This window comes from Miniopterus natalensis, chromosome 18, assembly GCF_054644295.1.
Source record: "Miniopterus natalensis isolate mMinNat1 chromosome 18, mMinNat1.hap1, whole genome shotgun sequence".
Taxonomy (NCBI): domain Eukaryota; kingdom Metazoa; phylum Chordata; class Mammalia; order Chiroptera; family Miniopteridae; genus Miniopterus; species Miniopterus natalensis.
In genome coordinates, this window is record NC_142098.1 from 39895584 (window position 1) to 39913688 (window position 18105).

General features: G+C 56.7%; 1 protein-coding gene across 1 annotated transcript; it reads left to right on the plus strand.

Annotated features, from left to right (window-relative positions):
- Positions 1-4470: 4470 nt before the first annotated feature.
- SPACA6 (sperm acrosome associated 6) lies at positions 4471-16764 on the plus strand. Its single transcript, XM_087827457.1, has 9 exons — positions 4471-6454; positions 6900-6977; positions 12371-12464; positions 12627-12714; positions 12829-13036; positions 13389-13466; positions 13578-13687; positions 14036-14192; positions 14269-16764. Exons 1-9 carry the CDS (start codon positions 6193-6195, stop codon positions 14481-14483), a joined length of 1290 nt encoding a protein of 429 aa, XP_087683583.1. The 5' UTR covers positions 4471-6192; the 3' UTR covers positions 14484-16764.
- Positions 16765-18105: the final 1341 nt, after the last annotated feature.

Genomic DNA, 18105 nt, shown 5'->3' on the forward strand with positions numbered 1-18105 from the left:
TGGTGGGAGTGGTGGATCCTCAGGCGCAGAGGCTGATTGGATGGTGGATCTTGGGCCCCAGAGGCTGATGGGAATGAACGTGGCCCCTGCGCCTCAGAGGCTCCTGCGTCTCTTGAGGCTCGCGGTGCGTGGGGCTTGCAGTAGCTGCATCTTGGTGCCAGGGGAGCTGTGAACCCCGCGCATCAGAGAACGATGGACACAGTGGTCACTGTGACTCACTAATGGGAACAGGAGCCTTGTTTCAGGAACTAACAGCAATTACGTTTCCTTATCCCAGGGACTCATGCAAGTCCCGGCCTAACCCACACGCCACCGGTTAGTCATCCATCTCTCCGTTTTCCTGAGCCCCTGCTCCGAGCCACACCCGAGGCTGGTTGATGCTGAGGACACAGAGATGACGCAGACCAGGGTGGCGCCCTCGGCGACGTCCCAGAGGCAGACCCAGACACGGAGAACCCCGGCACAGGGGGATCGGGCCCCGCCCAGGACACACGCACGCGGGCAGTTACCGTCCGGGCCTGACTGCGGGGCATCCGGTGGTGCAGTGACAGTAATCCTGGACCCCAGCGTCTGACAAAGGTCCTTTTTATCATGTGAATTTGTGTGTTTGACGAGTCCAGCATGTGTCCAATATCAACCCCACCTCCAAAGATAGAACGCGGAACTTGGGGTCAGAGAGACGTGGGTTCGAATCCTGGCCCTGTCATTCACTGGGGAACGCGCTATTCAGAACCTTAGTTCCTTACATGGAGATAAGATAGTTCCTCATAAAATTTCGGTGATGGTTGAATGACATAATGTCTATTAAATATCCAGTCTGGGCCCAAGTACATGTTCAATAAAGGGTATGTTTGTCATTATTATTCCTATCATTAGTAATAATAAATTTTAAAAGACCTATTGGTATTTATCAAACACCTAGGCTCAGAAGCTTAAAAGCACTGGAAGAAATTAGTAAAAAATAAATAACCCCCAGTGATTTGCAAACGCGTAAGCATTAGTTTCTCAGTGTAAAAAAAAAATCTCCCAATTGAATAAGTATAAATAAATTTATGCAATGGAATACTATACAAACATGGATATAGGAGACTGTCGTAATACAGTATTAGAAAAGCGCAGAATACTGTGATCCCATCTGGGCACAAAAAGAAGAGGGCAATATAACGTGCAGAGATGCACAGAATTCCTCTGGAAAGACGCAAGAAACTGGTGAGCATGAGCTGTCCCCAGAGAGAACTGGGTGGCCAGGGTACCGGGTGGGAGGGAAATGCATTTTTCACTGTTGGAGCCCCAGAACTGTCTACCTACCTACCACTGCCTGAGTGTCTTCCCTAAATGTCCCCGGGCCCTAACCGCCACGAGGGTCCAGGCTGCGCACAGCATCTTCCCTCTCGCGCACCCTCCTCTTCCTCCTGGCTCCCCAGTGGGAGCAACGCTTGTCCCCGCAGGTCCTGGACCAGATTCCTGGGTGTTTCTCTCTTTCACATCTTCCCTCCTGGTCACCTCCCAGAGCCCGTCTGTGCCCAGCCTCCCCAGCCCCCATGCATTCCCTGCCCCAGCCCCTCCTCTCGGTCCCCAGGGTCCCCGCTCAGGCACCCCCCTCCCCAGCCTGCCAGCCTCCACCAGTCTCTCCCCCTCGTGCACGCCCCACAGGGCCCAGAGGGAGCTTTCTGACACCCAGACCTGTCCCTGTCCCTCCCCTTGCTCGCAACCCTCCAGGGCTCCTGCTCAATCTCAGGAAAGAGTCCCCAGCCTGGCCTCCGAGGCGCTTCCCAGCGCCCCGCCCACCTCGGCCCCGGCTCCCCCGCTCCCGGGCCCCAGCGCTCTAGGCTCCAGGCTGCCTGGGCTGCGGCGCTGCTCTCCCCGCGTCGCCCCTGGTTTCCTGCCTCTGGACCGCGGCTTCGCGGTGCCCTCGGCCTGCGACGCCCTCCCGGCCGTTCAGATCTGACTGCTCCCTGTTCCTGGAGGTCACGCCACGAGCTCGGCCTCCCCCGCGGGTCCTCTGGGCTGCCTCCAGCCGAGAGGATTCCTGCCGCCCGGGCTCCACGGCCGCCGCCGGCCTGTCCCGCGGTCATGCCCCATCACCCTCGGATTGTGACTGTCTGGGCCTGGCTCTGGGTCTGCCTCCTCCATCAGACTGTGAGCTCCGTCTGCAAGGGCAGACGTGGGTCTGATTCACCCGAGGGCCCCCGTGGGTGGACGGTGGGGGAGACCGCGGCGGAGGGGAGGGCGGGGAAGGAGGCTGGGGGAGAGGGGAGCAGACCCGGGGGATGCACGGGGCTCGGAGGCCGGCGGAGGGAAGGGAGGAGAGGTGGAGGGGCGAGACGCCGAGACGGGAGCCGGGCCGCGCCGAGGGCGGTGGAGGGAGGGAGCGGTGGGAGCGCCGGCCCGCCGCCTCCCGGCCCCTTTTGTCCCTTCCCTCCTCCCTGCGTCACGCTCCCCGGCCGGCCTCCCGCCCGCGCCCTCCCCCGCCCGCTCCTCCTCCCGGGCTGGATGGAATTTTTTCCCCTGGACCGGGGCCAGCTGCGGGGCAGGGGGAAGCCAGGCGCGCTGGGCCGGGCGGCGGGAGGGGCCCGGGCGGGGGCCCCCTGGGGAGGGGGCTGGGCCGCGGGGTCCCGGGCGGGCGGCCGGGCGGCGGCGCCCGGGGGAGTCGGGAGCAGGATGGCGGGGACGCGGAGGCCGGGGAGAGGCCGTCGGGCGGCGGAGGCGGGCGGAGGATGGCGAGCAGCCGGGGCCGTGGGGCCCAGGGCCGGCGCGGGAGACCGGCCCCCCGACGCGGGAGCCTCGGAGCCGTGAGTCTGCGGAACGGGAGGGGATGGGCCCGGGGCCGGGACTCCGGGGTCCCCGAGGGAGGAGGCAGCCGGGGGCCTGGGTAGCTGGGATCTTGGGGGGGGCGGGGGAAGACTGGGAGCCCAAGCTGCTGAGTTCTTGGAGGAGGCGGAGGCTGGGGGCCTGGATTCGGGGTCCAGGGGAGCAGAGGGCGGGCGGCGCTCCCTGGATTCCACTTGGAGGCGAGATGGGCTGGGGCAGCCCGGCCCGGAGCCGGAGGAGCCTGGGGGCGAGATGCCCGCCCGCACCCTCGGGGTAGGTGCGGGGCGGGCGTCTGGCTCTCGAGGTGCCTCTGGCGGCGGAAGGGTTAACGTCTGGCTGGAGGGGAGGGGGAGGGGCAGGGGAGAGGCTGCGGGGCTTTGAGGGGTCAAGGGTGAGCCGTGCTGGTGGGAGGGGGCCGCGGAGGAGGGGCGAGGTTGTCTGGGCTGCCAGACAGGCCAGGGTCAGCGGCGGGGGCAGGGGATGTCTGGCGCAGGAGAGGCCCTGCATCCCGGCTCCCCTGGGGACCTGGGATTCCAGGCCTCGGCCCCCTCCTCCTTGAAACCGTGGAGCCCGCAACCCGGCCCCTCCCTCAGAATTCCAGGGTCCGAACCCCTAGCCCTCGCTACCCAGGACCCAGAAGCCTGGCTTCCCAGCCGCCTCCTTCCAGACTTTGGAGCCCACACTCCAGCCCCCACCCTCCAAGAAACCCTAGAGTTCGGGCCCCCAGCCCCTTCCGCCCCGGAACCCAGGAGTCCCCACCTCCACCGTAGCCCCAGCTGGAGTCCATCCCCGCGGGGGTTAAGGGGGCGGGGCCACCCGGTTGCCATGGTGCCAGACTGTTTGGGTCTGCTCTCTGACCCTTGGGGGCTCCCCAGGGTCTGCAGAGAGGGGGAGGGGGACCCAGACCAGGGGGAAGGCCAGTGCCAACCCCTTCCCCAAAATCGGGCCTTTGGGCCCAGGGCGTTCGAGTCTCCGCGACACGCCTTGTCCAGTGACCTTGAACAAGTCCCGACCCTTCCCTCTGGGCCTCAGTTTCCCCGAGGAGAAATCTGCTGGGGAAGCGGGGAGAGGATCGGGCCCTGGAAATCTTTAAGGTTCTCAGCTTCCTCTGCTCTCACCCCCTCCCCAGGCCCCAGGCAGCCCCGGGGCATGCTGGGAACCCGGGCCCGGGCTCCGGGCCAGGTTGGGGGGGCGGGGCGGCCTCCTCCCTTCCCCTTCCTCCCCACCTTGGCCTGACTCTCGCCCCCGCCCGAGGGTCTGGGATGTTGGGCAGGAGGGAAGGGGGGACGAGAGCTGGGACGGCGGCCGTCTCCTCCCCCGCCCCCTCCCCCCGCCCCTCCTCCCCCTCCTCAGCGGGTCGCTACCCCAGCCCGGGGCCCCTTCTCCAGCCACCCCCACCCCACCCCCAGCTCCAGACCTGGCTCGGAGCGCGAGGGGGAGGGAGAGAAGGAAGGAGAAAGACGGAGAGGAGGAGAAGGGAGGGCGACAGCCAGGGAGGAGGGGGAAGGGAAGGGAAGGGAGGAAAAAGACCTGGGAGGGAGGGAAGGGGAAAGGGGGAGAGGAAGGGAGAAGACGGACGAGACGGAGGAGAGATGGAGAGCGGGGGGGGGGGGGAGAGGGGCGAGCCTGGGAAATGGAGGGAGAGGGAGCATGAGAGGGACAAAGACGGAGGGAGGGAGGAGAGAGGGAGGCAGAAGACGGAAGGTGAAGAGAAAGGTTGAGGAGAGGGAGCGAGGAGAAGGGGGGCCTGCGAAAGGCGCGGGGAGCGGGAAAGGGCGGCGGAGCGGAGGGAGAAACGCACAGATGCGGGAGGAGATGGGAACCAGGTGAGACGGCCGCTGAGCCAGCCAAGCTGCAGCTGGATGGGAGAGGGGACTGTAAAGATGGAGATGGAGCCCGGGGGTGGGGGGCGGGGGCCCTGGGTGCCGCCCACCTGGGAAGCCTCCCCCCACTTACTGGCCGACATGGGCCAAGTTCCTGCACATCTCTGGGGCTCAGCCTTCCTACCTGCAAAATTGGGGGGGTGGGGGTGGCTGATAGTACCTGGATCTCCGGACCGAGATCGGAGAGACCAGGGGCAGTGCTGGAGGGTCAGGGACCATAGTTGTCATTATAAATGGTGAGAGGCCAAAGGAAAGTATGAAAGAGGGGGAACAAAACCCCATAGAGTTGAAGCTTTCGCATCCCCTGGCGCGCCTCAGCCTGATCCTGGATTCCCGAATCGGACAGGTGGGTAGGGAGCCTTCTTGTCCATGGGGCCAAACTCCAAAACAGGTGAGGTTTCCTGTGACCCAGCACCCAGGAAGCCAGGCTGTCTGTGCCTTCCCCAGGGAGACATGTCTGGCTGGACGCCGGGCTGAGGGAGGAGGGGGCTGGGGCCTGGACTCCAGGAACCTTGGGGAGGAAGGGGCTGGGGGCCTGAACTCCTGGGGCCCCGGTGAGGATGGGCCAAGGGACTGATTCCTGGGTTCCTTGGGGAGGAGGGGGCCGGGGGCCCGGATTCCTGGGTCCTGGCACCCACCCGTAGAACCGACCTTGCGGGGCCTTCGCCACACACAAGCTCGTGTCTGTGGGTCCGTGTCGGGGGCTCACCATCGCAGCTGGGGCCTCCCCGGCCCTCCCCACCCTCCCTGGCCCTCCTGGCCCCGTCTGTCCGTCCATCTGTCTGTCCACCTGCCGCGCCCCCCGGGCTGAGGTAGGAGGTTGTATAGTTGAGGAGGACACCCACGGAGATCACTATACGGCCTCCTAGCTTTCCCCAGGCTGCGCCCTGCACGGGACGCCCACCCGGCGGGGACCCCCAGCCCCTGGCCCACCCCCCTGGGCTCAGGGGGCTGCCGCAGGAACCCTGGGAGGAGGAGCTGGGCCGTCTCTCCTGTCCTTGTTCCCTCAAGTTTCCTCCTCCCCTTCCCTCAAAGACTTTACCATCAAGAAATCTCTCTTCTGCTTTCTCTGTCTCCCCATCTCTGCCGTGTCTCTGGAGTTTCCTGTGTGTCTACACAGTGGCCTCTCCGACTCTCCATCTCTCTCTCATTGTGCTTTCTGATGTCTTTCCATGTCTCAGTTTCTGTCTCTCAGGCACTCACAGTGTTTCTGTGGTGTCTCTGTCTCTGACCCACCCCAAGGCCTGTCGGGCCACCTCACACCATACTGCCGGCCTCTGGGTCCCTGAGACCCTTTAACCTGTGAGGACGTCCAGGATCACAGGTGAGGTTCTTGGGAGCCTGGCATCCGGCCCAACCACAGCCTGAAGATTGTAGGCCCGACACCTGACCCCTCACCCCTCACATCCTTCCGTCCTGAAAAACCCAAGCCTAACGTTTGACCTGCAAATGAAATCTGACTTCTGACCTTATACCACAGGCCCCTCCCCCGACCCATATGACCTCACAAAGGTCACCAGCTTCTTCCCAGTCAGGACCCTCTGCCATGGCCCAGCTGGCTTCAGGGAGTCCTATCCCACGCATCCTGGTGGCCCTCACGGTCTTCAGGGCCTCTGCCTGGGCCTGTCTCCTGTGCTTCACAGACTATAGTGAGCGCGCCCGCATCTGCCAAGCCTTCGTGGGCATGGACGACGAAGAGGTCAAGAAGTGTGATACAGAGTTCTGGGAAGCCTTTAAGAACCTCTCGAACGTGGATTTCAGTGAGGAGACCCTACCACCATCCCCCAGGGCCCTGGAGGTTATGTGGAGGGAAGGACCAGAGGGCCTGGAGACCCAGGAAGAGAAACCACAGACCAGTAGACAGAGATGGGGGCAGAGCCTCAGACAGGAAGATAGAGGCCAGATAGAGACTCAAGGAGGGGAAGGTAGAAACTAGGGACAGGAGGACAGAGACTGGGGGACAGGGACTCACAGGGACGGGGACGGGCTCACAGGGACAAGGGGAGAGGGACAGGAGGACAGAGACTGGGGCACAGACTCAAAGGGACAGGAGGACAGATGGGGACAGAGACTCACAAGGACAGGAGGACAGAGATGGACTGGGGGACAGAGACTCAGATACAGACGAAGTCTTAGAGAATGTCCACATAGGTGTTGTGTTAGGGGAGCTGCTTCCCTCAGCCTCTACCCCACCTCTACCCCCAGACTATGATGAGAGAAGCAACCTGCATGACTCCTTCACCCAGATGATCCTCAGCCTCCAAGAGGTGGACCCCACTAAGGGTGAGTGAGGTGGGGGGCAGGAGCAGTGGGAGATGTGGGCTTGGAGCCCCCAAGAGATGGATGCATGTGCAGGGGGTGTGCGCCCCTGGAATGTCACAGCGATCTAGGAGCAGATGGCACTAGGTAGCTAGTTACTTATCAGGGACATGATGGCAGGAGGTAAAGGGACAGTGCAGAAATACCTAGAGCCTGAAGCCCAGTGAGTTTTGACCTCCCTGTGTGGCTCTTCCTGGCCATAATGTTCTGGACATGTCACTGCCTCCTTCTGTACCTCAACTTACCTACCTGTAAAGGTGGGACCCTTTCCCTTCCTCCCTGGATGGCTTCGGAGCTCAGTGAGAGGGAGGGGGTTACTGATGAGATGACCTCAAACAGGAGATCTTCCTCTGGTATATAACATACAGTCCTTATTCCAGAGACTGAAACTGTTAGGGTGAGGAAGGGAGGCCTCAGCTCTGTTGTGCAGCATAAACTGGCCTTCTCGGAGGTCCGGGGGTTCACGGTTTATTTCTATATCTGCCATTGCTTGTTTCCTCCTCTTGCCCACCAAGCATTTTGACAAAAATCCCCAAAGATGGACAGGTTCCCATCCATCTGGGGGGGCGTCTGGGGGTCCAGTGTGGAAGAGTTCAGCTGTGGTCACCCCACCCCCAAAAAGACCTAAAGAACTCAGTGCTGGCAGGGGTGGGGGGCAGGGCAGGACCCCAGGAAATGTCCTTTCTCCCCACGTGGGAAGATTTTGAAAAGGGGCGAACAGGACCCCTCTGGGGCTGTGTGTGGGACAATCTAGGGGATTGTGGGGAGAAGAGAATGGAGGCTGGGGTGAAAGAGGCCTGAGTTGGGGCAGGCGCTGTGAAGATGGAGATTCGGGGGTGGGGCTGAGAGTTGAGGGCAGGATGGATGAGCTTGGGTCTGGGGAAGAGGAAACTTAGAAGACGGCACCTAAGGTTTGGCTCCATGTCTGGGTAGGGGGTGGGTCATCCCTGAGATGGTGGGCTTGAGTGAAAAAGCAGTGGGTATAGTGGTGAGCTGGGCTAGAACATAGTGACTGTAAAGGACACCAGGAGGCATCCAGTGCTGCCTCCTGTGGGGACATCCAGGAGGCAGCTAGATATATGGGTCCAGGGTTCAGCTGAAAGGTAAGGGAGACTTGAGACTGTCTTGTGGGAGGGGAAGGACAAGGTCAGCTCTGGGTATAGAAAGATCCTCTGGGGTCATGTGGAGGACCAACTGGAGGCCGGGAGAAGCTGGTGCAATACGTTCTGCCGAGATTTATTTAATGTGCCGGGGACACAGCTGTGACCAAGATTGAAAATCATCTGCCCTCGGGCTGCTTATATTGCAGAGGGTGGGACAGATGATAAACATCATCAGTGAAATACTATAGTATGCCAATTGGTGAACCATGCTATGAAGGAAAACAGAAGGGGAAGAGAATGAGCCTATGGGGTGATCATTTTAAACAGGTTGATCAGGAGAGGTGCAAATGAGAAGGTCCAGTTGAGCAAAGACCTGAACAAGGTGACATTGAGAGCCACGCAGACAGTCTGGAGGAAAAGCATTCTAGGCAGAGCGAAGAGCCAGTGCAAAGGCTTCGGGGCTCGTGGGGCTGGAGTGGCATCATTGAGGGAGAAATCAAAACAAGATGAAATTAGAGAGGCAGCAAGGGGCCACATCCTGTAGGACCTTGTAGTCAGTGGTTCTCAAGCCCCAGTGTACGAATGCTTAGAAACTTTGGGGAGCTTGTTAAAATGCAGAGTCCTGGGCCCACCCCTTCCATTCCTGACCAGTAGGTCTGAGGTATGGCCCAGAAATGGACATTTCTAACAAGTTCCCAGGTGCCGCTCCTGGAACACACTTTGAGAACTGCTAACCTTGGTCCTTGGACCGACTTTGGCCTTTGTTCTTAAGATTGGGGTTAGGGGAGGGAGGCATTGAGGATTTTAAGGAGAGAAAAAGAGACAGGATATGACTAAGGCCATGCGGGACAAGGGCAGAAGCAGGGTGACTGGTGGTGGCTCAGACCAGTCGCAGTGGTCCAGGTGGGCCCAGGTGAGTCTGATCTGAGGGAGGTGGGACACGCAGATGCAGGAGAAGGAAGGTCAAGGATCTAACTATGTCCTAAAACTGCTTTGTACATGGGGGAGGCTGACAGACAGATTTATGTTAATTATCCTGAGAGATATCTTCATAACAGTCCTGTGAGGTGGCGTTTTATAACCCCATTTTCTAAATGGAGAAGCTGGGGCTCAGCTGGACAGGGAGATATCTGGACCAGATAAATGGGGGTGAGAAGAGTAGGAAGAAGCAGCGTTGGCTCCTGGGTCTCTCCCAGATGGAGGACCCGAGAGAGGGACATAGAGTGGGTCTCAGTGGTAGCGGGTGATACTGTTTGTGTGTATAAACCATGGAGTGGAAAGTATGATGTAGAGAGGAGGGCAGAATACCACAGGCAATGGTTACACATGGAGCTATGGAGCTCTGGAGCCCGACCACCTGGGTTCAGAACTAGCTCTTTGATGTTGGGCCACTTTCCTAACCTCTCCACTCCTCACTTTCCCCATCTCAAACCTGGGGATGGTAAGTGGTTGACCCTTCTGTAACACTCACTGTGCGCCAGGCACCATTCTAAGCAATTGCAGACATTATCACATGCAGCCACTAACTGGTACCTGGCAGGTAGTTTGGGGTGGGGGTGGGGATGCTTTTATGTTGTATGGCATTGTCCCCCGATCCCTGTGAGGTAGACACAGATATTGTCCTCATTTTATGAATGAGGAAACTGAGGATCAGGAAGGTTAAGTCCCTTGGCCAAAGTCACATAGGGAGGAGGTCTTATGATGAATCTCAGATGTGAGTCTGGTGTGCTCATAAATGGAAGAACCAGGTCTCACAGGCCGCCTGAAACAGTGGAAGCTCCTAACCACAGGCACCTCTTTTGGACAGATTTCACAACGTCGGCCAGCGCCCCCTTGTGGTTCATTTTATATAACCTCTGCCCCTTGGTCTCTGGACATTTCACCCCATCTTCTGTGGTTTAATAGGGATGTAACACTCCACCCTCATGGCTTACTTGGTATATCCCACCATGAATCACTTGGTTTGGCCCATAGATATTTCTTGGATGACTCCTCGCAACATCCTGGCCTTTCATTGGAGCATCCCATTGTGACGACATGCATGCTCTGTGGCCAAGAAGAGACCTCTAAGTTCTTGACTCTTCATTTGAACCCACTTGCTGGCTTCAGTACACCTCTCTTCAGCATATACCAAGTGACCATCACTTAACCACTCTTGCCAATATTTTCATGTCACTCCCTTTATGTATGGTTTTCAATCACAGAGGAGCCCACAATGGCTGAAGCAAGCGGGAAGTTTTTCTCCATATAAAGTAAGTCTTAAGATAGACACTTAAGGCTAGTATGACAGCACCATTTTCTTGGGAACCCAAGGTCCTCCCAGCTTTCCGCTATGCCATCCTAGGATATAGCCCTTGTCCTTGAGGTCCGATGTGACTGAAAGAGCTCCAGCCATCAAATCCACGTTTTAGGCAGCAGGATGGAAGATGGGAGGGATCAATAAGGTGGCACAACTATTCTTTAAGGCTATTTCCTGTGACTCCCACAGGGTAGTTCCATGTGTGTATCAATAGCCAGAACTTAGTCACGTGATCATAATTGGTCATGTGATTGAAGCTAGCTGCAAGGGAGGCTGGGAAAATAGTCTTAGCTGCAGGTGCTTTCCTGTCTGAAATAAAGTGTTCTGTTATTAAAGAGAAGTAGATATTTGGAGGAAACTGGCAATCTGTTGTGTATTAGTTTGCTGAAGTTGCTGTAACTACCACAGACTGGGTGGCTTAAACAACAGAAACTTATTTTTTCACTATTCCAGAGGATGGAAGTCCAAGATCAAGGTGTGTCAGTAGCGTTGGTTTCTTCTGAGGCCTATCTCCTTGGTTGTAGTTGACAGTCTGTCTCCCTTTGTCTTCACATAGCCTTTCTTCTGTGCTTGAGTCCAAATTTCCTTCTCTTATAAAGAAATCAGTCATATTGGATTAAGGTTCACCCTAATCATCTCATTTTAACTTCATTAGCCCCTCAAGACTTTATCTCCTAGTCACATTCTGAAGTACTAGGGGTTAGAACTTGAACATACGGATTTGAGAGAAACACTGTTTAGCTTAAAACACCATTCTGTATTTCTGATTTCCAAAATGACTTCCACCATTAAGTCAATCCAGCCATCCACTTTGGAAAAAGTCACAAAACCTTGCAGTTTGGAGGCCATTACAATGGTCAAAACTCAAATACCCATAAGGACAGAGAACATGAAAGAATGAATGAAGAGTAGAAATGAATCAAGGTGGGAACTATGGAAAGGTGGTAGGTACATGCCCTGACTAAAAGTGGGTGGCTGCTACTAAACTCAAGCTGATATAGGCCTCACAGAAATTCTTTGTGTTACAGCTCTTCCAAGTATTTTAAAACATGCCAAACATTTTATGTGACTTAGTTCATTTTTTATTTTAACACTTCCCAGGCTAAAAATAACACATCCAAGGGATGGATTTGGGCCACAGGTGACCACTAGTCATGGTCTCCATACCAGTTGGATACTGGGGTTCTGCATATAATTACTGAGCACTTTTTAAGACTCAGGGCCCACTCCAGGGTTCTGGGGACACAGCACTAAAGAAGGACATGTTTACTTGAAAGACAAACTTTAAATGATCACCCTATCTATAAAGTAAGTAATTGCAAACTGATAAGAGCCATGAATGCAATGAATGGGGAACTATGAGAGACAAAAGTAAAGGACTTGATTACGTTTGTAGTCAGGGAACACCTCTTAAGTAGGTGACATGAAGTATGCCGTGAATTCTTATGAACTCTCAAACCCCTTTGTAAAGCTCCTAGGAGAGTCATCACTGCCTACGTAAGGCATGACACAAGGGTGACTAGGAGTAGTGGGAAAAGGTGCCAGAAACAAGCTAGCACGTGCAAAGGCCCTAGAAAATATTCTTTTCCATTTCGGAAAAGTGAAAGATGCACAATAGGAATAGAGAGTGAAAGGAAACTAGGCTGAACCTAGGAGGCCTTTGGTGTCTCGTGTGTTTATCTCAACAAGATAAACACATGATACAGAGAAGGGCTTCCATCAGAGAGATGGTCAGGAGGCAGAAGGAAAGAGATTGGGGATTTGTCAGCCTTCCGGGTAGACAGTGGGAGGAGGTAAGAAGAGGAGATGGCCTGTGTGCCAGGGACGAGTAGAGAGGGGCTGAGGAAAAGGCGCAGACACCATTACCAAGTCCAGTTGAGCTCGCCAGTGCAAGGCGGGGAGGGGTGGTGGAGGAGGGGGGAGCCTTGACCACAAGGCCTCCCTCCACCCTCCAGTGCCCTTAAAGGTTGCCTTACGTGCTGCCGCAGTGAAAATGTGGGAGGCCATCAAAAAGCTTAAAGAAGGTAAAGTGGAATCCCTCTCCCCCACGTAACACGCACAATTTAAAAACCCCAGTCCTAAGACCGCCATTCCCGCCCTTCAGACCAACCCCCTAGTGGGTCTCTAAATCGCTTCCCCGGGGTGGGACCCAGGCTCTTCCCCAGCGTGAACCACTGGGGACCTGGCCCCCCTCGGAGCTTTCCTCCGCAGCGAGGATCCCTCCTCGGGCTGGCGCCGCCCCGGATTAGCCCAGGCCCCTTCCTGCACCGCTGGGTCTGGCCCTGCGCACTCGGGGCAAGTGGGCGACTTGCTCCAGGCCCGGCCTCTGGGAATCGCCAGAGGTGCACCCCGCCCCCTCGGTGGGAGACTCCGGGGCTGGCCCCGCCTCCCCGCTGCTCGCTGCGGCCCCTAGATGGCCATCAGCCACCCGGGCCTGACCTCGGTGGAATGCTGCAGCCCGGCCGGGTCCCCGGGTGGAATACAGGCCCCGCCCCGCCCCCCCGAGGAATGCGCCCCGCCCAGAAACATCCTCCGGGGGCGCTCGGGGCGGGCACCCCCCCGCACTCCCAGGGTAGTGACGCCTCCTCTCTCCGCAGAGCCGGCCTGCGTCCCTCCCTGCGGTAAGCACTTCGCTCAGAGCTCAGGACTGAGGGGTTCGGGACGCGGTCGGGGCCGACAGGGGGGACTCGGAGGGGGGAGCGGGGCTGGGCTCCTCCGAGGGCGGCCGGGGAGAGCCCCGGAGAAAAGCGGAGCAGGCGCCGCTCGCGGACGCCGCACGGGGCGGGCCCGAGAGCCCGAGCAAACCAATCAAAGCCCCGGAGGCCGGAGACTGGCGGCCACCAGCCAGGGAGCGCGGAGAAAGGGGCCCGCGTTCTGGTTGGAACCCAGGGAGGCTCACGAGACCCTAACTCGCCCGAGGGACCCGGGCTGGGGAGGGCGAGTGGCGCCCAGACCCAGCGCTCCCGCCCGCAGGAGTCCAGGAGGCCTCGCGGCGTTTCCACTGCGACCTGTGTTTCTCCACAACCTGCGACTACCCGCTGGACTGCCCAGGTGAGGGGCGGGGCCCGGGGCGGGCTGGGGGCGGGGCCCGGGCGGGCTGGGGGCGGGGCCCGGGCGCGCGGGGCGGGGCGGGGCGAGGTGGTGACGCGAGCCGGTCTCCAGTTAAGGACGTGGTGGTGAAACGGGGCCGCGAGGCCAAGTTCCTCTGCTCGGTGGCCTTCCAGCTGCCTGAAGCGATGATCACCTATTCCTGGAAGTTCGCAGGAGGAGGTGTGAGTCGGGCGGAGGGCGGAGGAGGCGGGGGTGCTGCACAGAGGATGGGGTGGGGCCCGGGGGGTCTCGGTCTGGACTCGGGCTCCGTGCAAGGGGAGGGCCCCGGCCTTGAGAGGCGGGGTCGAGGCTCAGTGCTGAACCCGGGCTTGCGGGTTTTGCGGAATTGTTCAGGGCGGGTGAGCCAGTATTAGGCCCCAAGGGCGGAGTCAAGATGTAGGAGGCGGGGCTCCCGGGGCGTGGTCTGCCTCGGGGCGGGGCTGGTACGTTCACAGGTGGCGAGTCCCCGGGGAGAGTCTGACCTGGGGCGGCCCGGCGCCTCCCGCCGCTTCAGCCCGAGGGTCCCGCAGGTGCGGACTCGGGACATGTCCTACTTCCGAGACATGCCGCAGGCCCACGCGTCCCTGGCGCGGATCCGCCCAGTGCAGCCCACGCACAGCGGGACCTTCTGCTGCACGATCTCGCACGACCAGCTCCCCGTGGCCCGACTCTTTTTCTTTCTTAAAGGTGCGCGCGGGGCCGCGCGGGGGCGGGGCAGCGCGGGGCCGGGGCTCGCGGCGAGCTGACGGGCGCGTCCCCGCAGTGACCGGTCCTCCCCCGCGCGGGGACACCGAGCTCCAGCTCGCTCTGCAGGAGGTGCTCCGCTGGTCGCAGCCCGACGGGGTGACGGTCGAACCCTGGAGGCCCAGCCTGGGCGAGCTGCTGGCCCAGCCGGGGGCTCTGTCGCTGGGCAACCAGTACCTGCTCGCGGCCGTCGCAGCCTTAGCTTCAGCCAGTGTCACCCTGCTGGTGTGGTGAGTGCCCAGGACCCCGAATCCCAGCACCTGGTTCCTTCTTCAGATCTGGGTGTCCAGTCCCCTCTTTTTTCAGACCCAGGGGTTCAGGCCCCCAGCCCCTCCTCCCCAGACCCAGGAGTCCAGGTCCCCAGTCCCTCCTCCCTCACACCCAGGGGTCCAGGCCCCCAGCCCCTCCTCCCTCACACCCAGGAGTCCGGTCCCTGTCCACCTTTGGGACTCAGACTGTTTATCTGCTCCCCAACTTCTCTCCCACACACAACTGCCTCCTTACTTCCCCAGGGCGTTCTTTCGATGGTACTTAAGAGGCAACTAACAAAGGTATCTTTGTTCCTTACCCTATTTCTGTCTCTAAAATAAAGTGTATATTTCAGTTCTACAAATGCTTTCATCTTTGAAGGTGGTCACTTCCAGTTTAGGTAGGAGGGGTTGGCAGCGTACCCCAAATATGCCTCCAGGATGACAGTAAGAGCCCTCACGGGGCAGGCCCTGTGTTGAGGGATTTAGGTGCAAGCCCAGACCCCCCCCAGGTTTCTGGCAGCCCCTTTGACATTTCCAACTGCAGAAGACACCCTCATCATGATTCTTCTCACCCCTCCAGGACCTGCGTACATGCTGGAAAATAATGTTTTCTCCCTTTTTTTGTCCAGTTAACTCATTTATGATTTCCCCTGTAGAGCCTTTACGTGTACAGTAAAACCTCTATATAAGGGACTAATTCAGGTGAGGGTGTGTCCGTTAAAGCCGAAAGTCTGTTATATAATAAAGTAGGTTTTCCAAATGTGTATATTAAAAAACTGACAAATTAGTTTAGCTGTTTCTACTTATGTAGACACATTTGTGTAATTAAAATTCAGTATGTATGAAAAGCTTAATTTCACAGAAAAGTTTTCTACATGTATCACTGTAATTTTAAATTTAAATTGGGTAGGTCTATTAAGTGCGTGCATTCACCAGCCACTGAGAGTAAACAAATGCACACGGCCGAGGCAGGGCTTGGCACACGTGGGAACGCCGGTGGGCACCTGTTAGAACTGCTTCAGAAAGTCAGGCCACTCAACAGCACAGCCAGCTACGGGGATGAAGTGGTGTGATCACCTGCTAATGGTCCCCCCACACACACCCTGAACATTGTTTACCAGCGATGACTCTTGCATTTAAATATGTGGACTATAGTTGTAGATATGTAATGTTTATGTCGGTGAAATTATGACAGTGTTTTTCCCAACATGACCAATTTGATAAAGTTTGTTAAAAGTAACAGTGAATTAATAACAACAAAAACTGTTAATTTAATTATAAGCAAATATTGATTAGAAGCATTTTAAAATTAACAGGGTGTTAATTTTCACTTACGACATACAGGCTGGAAATTCTGTCCCTTAAACCCAAAGTCCTTTAAATTGAGAATTTATTGTATTAACACATTTAATTCCCATGACAACTCTGTGCAGCCAGCACTGAATTTATTGGCCTGATTCCATCTCCCTCTCCTCCCCCTCTACTGTCTAGCCCTCCTGGCCTATTTTTGTCCCTTGAACATGCAAAGCTCAGTCTCACCTGTGGGCTTTGCATGCGCTTTTATTTGTACTTACAATGACTCTGCCTCACTGCACAGGTCCCAGCCCATCCCCCTGTGAGTTAGCGCATGCATAGCACTCACTTGGAGCTGATGTAAACTTACTTTTTTATTTGGTTTTGTGCCTTCCCCACCTAAAAGATAAGCCTCTCTCATTCTCACTCACTGACGTGTTCGGTCTCTCAGCGGGTATTTACTGAGTGCTTGCTTACTATGTGCCAGGCATTTTCAAGGTGCTGTCGAGGCAGCAAAGAAGAAACCAGAACAGATGGAAATCTGCACCCTCATGGAGTTTAGACACCAGTGGACAAACAGTAAACGAGAAAATTAAGCAGAATAACATATGCCTTAAGTCATATAATTATATGTGTGATGGAGAAAACAAAGCTGGGAAACTGAGATAGGAAAGGTTAGGGGGAGGGAGGGAGCAAGAGGAGCTTTGGAGAAAGCTTCACATTTAAATAAATAAGGGGCCCTGGCCCATTGGCTTAGTTGGTTGGACACTGTTCTGTGCACCAAAGGGTTTCCGGCTCCATCCCCAGTCCAAGATGTGCAGGAGGCAGCCAATCAATGTTTCACTCTCATGTCGATGTTTCTTTCCCTTCCCCTCTCTCTCTAAAAAAAGATAGTGAGGTGTGAGCCATGTAGGTATTTGTGTTGTGTTCCAGCAAAAGAAACAGCAGAAGCAAAAGCTCTGAGGCAGGAGTGTGCCTGGGGGGGGGGGGGGGGGGGCAGGCAGAATAGCAAGGAGGCCAGTGCCTTCGGGAAATGAGTGTGTGGTGAGGTCGTGGAGAGCACAGAGACCAGGTCACACAGGAACTTGGCCACTGTAAGGTCTGGATTTTCCTCTTCATGCCCTCATGGGTGTTTTTTGAGCCAAAGAAGGTCACGATTTGATTTGATTTTATTTGATTTACACTACATGGGTAACGGGAACCGAGGACAAGTGGGGAGGCAGTGATCCAAGCATAAAATAGCAGCTTTAATCTAAGGAAGAGATGTAGCTTAGGGACAAAGTGGTGACAGTGGAGGTGAGGAGCAGTGGTTCCAGATCTGTCCCAAAGGGAGAACCAGTAGGATTTGCTAATGAGTCAGAATGTTGGGTATGAGAGAAAGAGGAGAAGCGCCAAAGCTCAGTGGTCAGGACAACAGTGACGATATCCGGCAGAACCCTCTGCTGTGGAAATGTTCTAGACCTGTGACATCCCGGATGGCAGCCTTCAGCCCCACGTGGCCATGAGGCACGATACATGTGGCCGGTGCAGCTGAGGAACCAAACTGATCATCTTTAATACTTTAATGTATCTAAATCACCCCCTCTCTGTGACAGCAATCAGAGAGGCGTGTGCCCGGGTTTCCTCAACCATCGGTCACTCCCTTCGTTTGCTAACTAAGGGCTCCTTGAGGACACACACCGGCTCTTCATCTGTTTCATTATTAGCAAAACTGGCAAAGTGTGGAATTCAGTAGGTGCTTGGTCAATGTTTTTGTGACTGACTGAATCAAAAAATGAATGCGCGAGCCCTGGCTGGTGTAGGTCAGTGGTTAGGACCTCAGCCCAGGCACCAAAAGGTCACGGGTTCGATTCCCAGTCAAGGGCATGTACCTGGGTTGCAGGTTTGGTCCTCAACCCCAGTCCGGGCACTTGCAGGAGGCAGCCAATCCATGTGTGTCCCTCACATCAATGTTCCTCCCTCCCTCCCTCCCTTTCTCTCTAAAAATCAACAGAAAAGATATCCTTGGGTGAGAATTAACAAAATGAATGAAAAAAATTAGTCCTATGTAGTCATGGCTACCGTTGTAGACAGTGCAGACAGTGCAGCTCTAGCGTATTTGGCCTGAGCTCTGGAAGAGTGGAGTTCTATTCACTGAGATCGGGAGAGTGTTGCAGGAGCAGGTTTCATGGGGATGAAAGAGGAGGGTGGGGAGGACAGATCAGGAGTTGGGTCTAGTAGTAGTTCGGTGCCCAAGTGGACATGTGTTGGAGGCAGTTGGGTATACGAGTTGAATTCAGGGGCAAGGGCTGATCTTAACATAAAGACTTCAG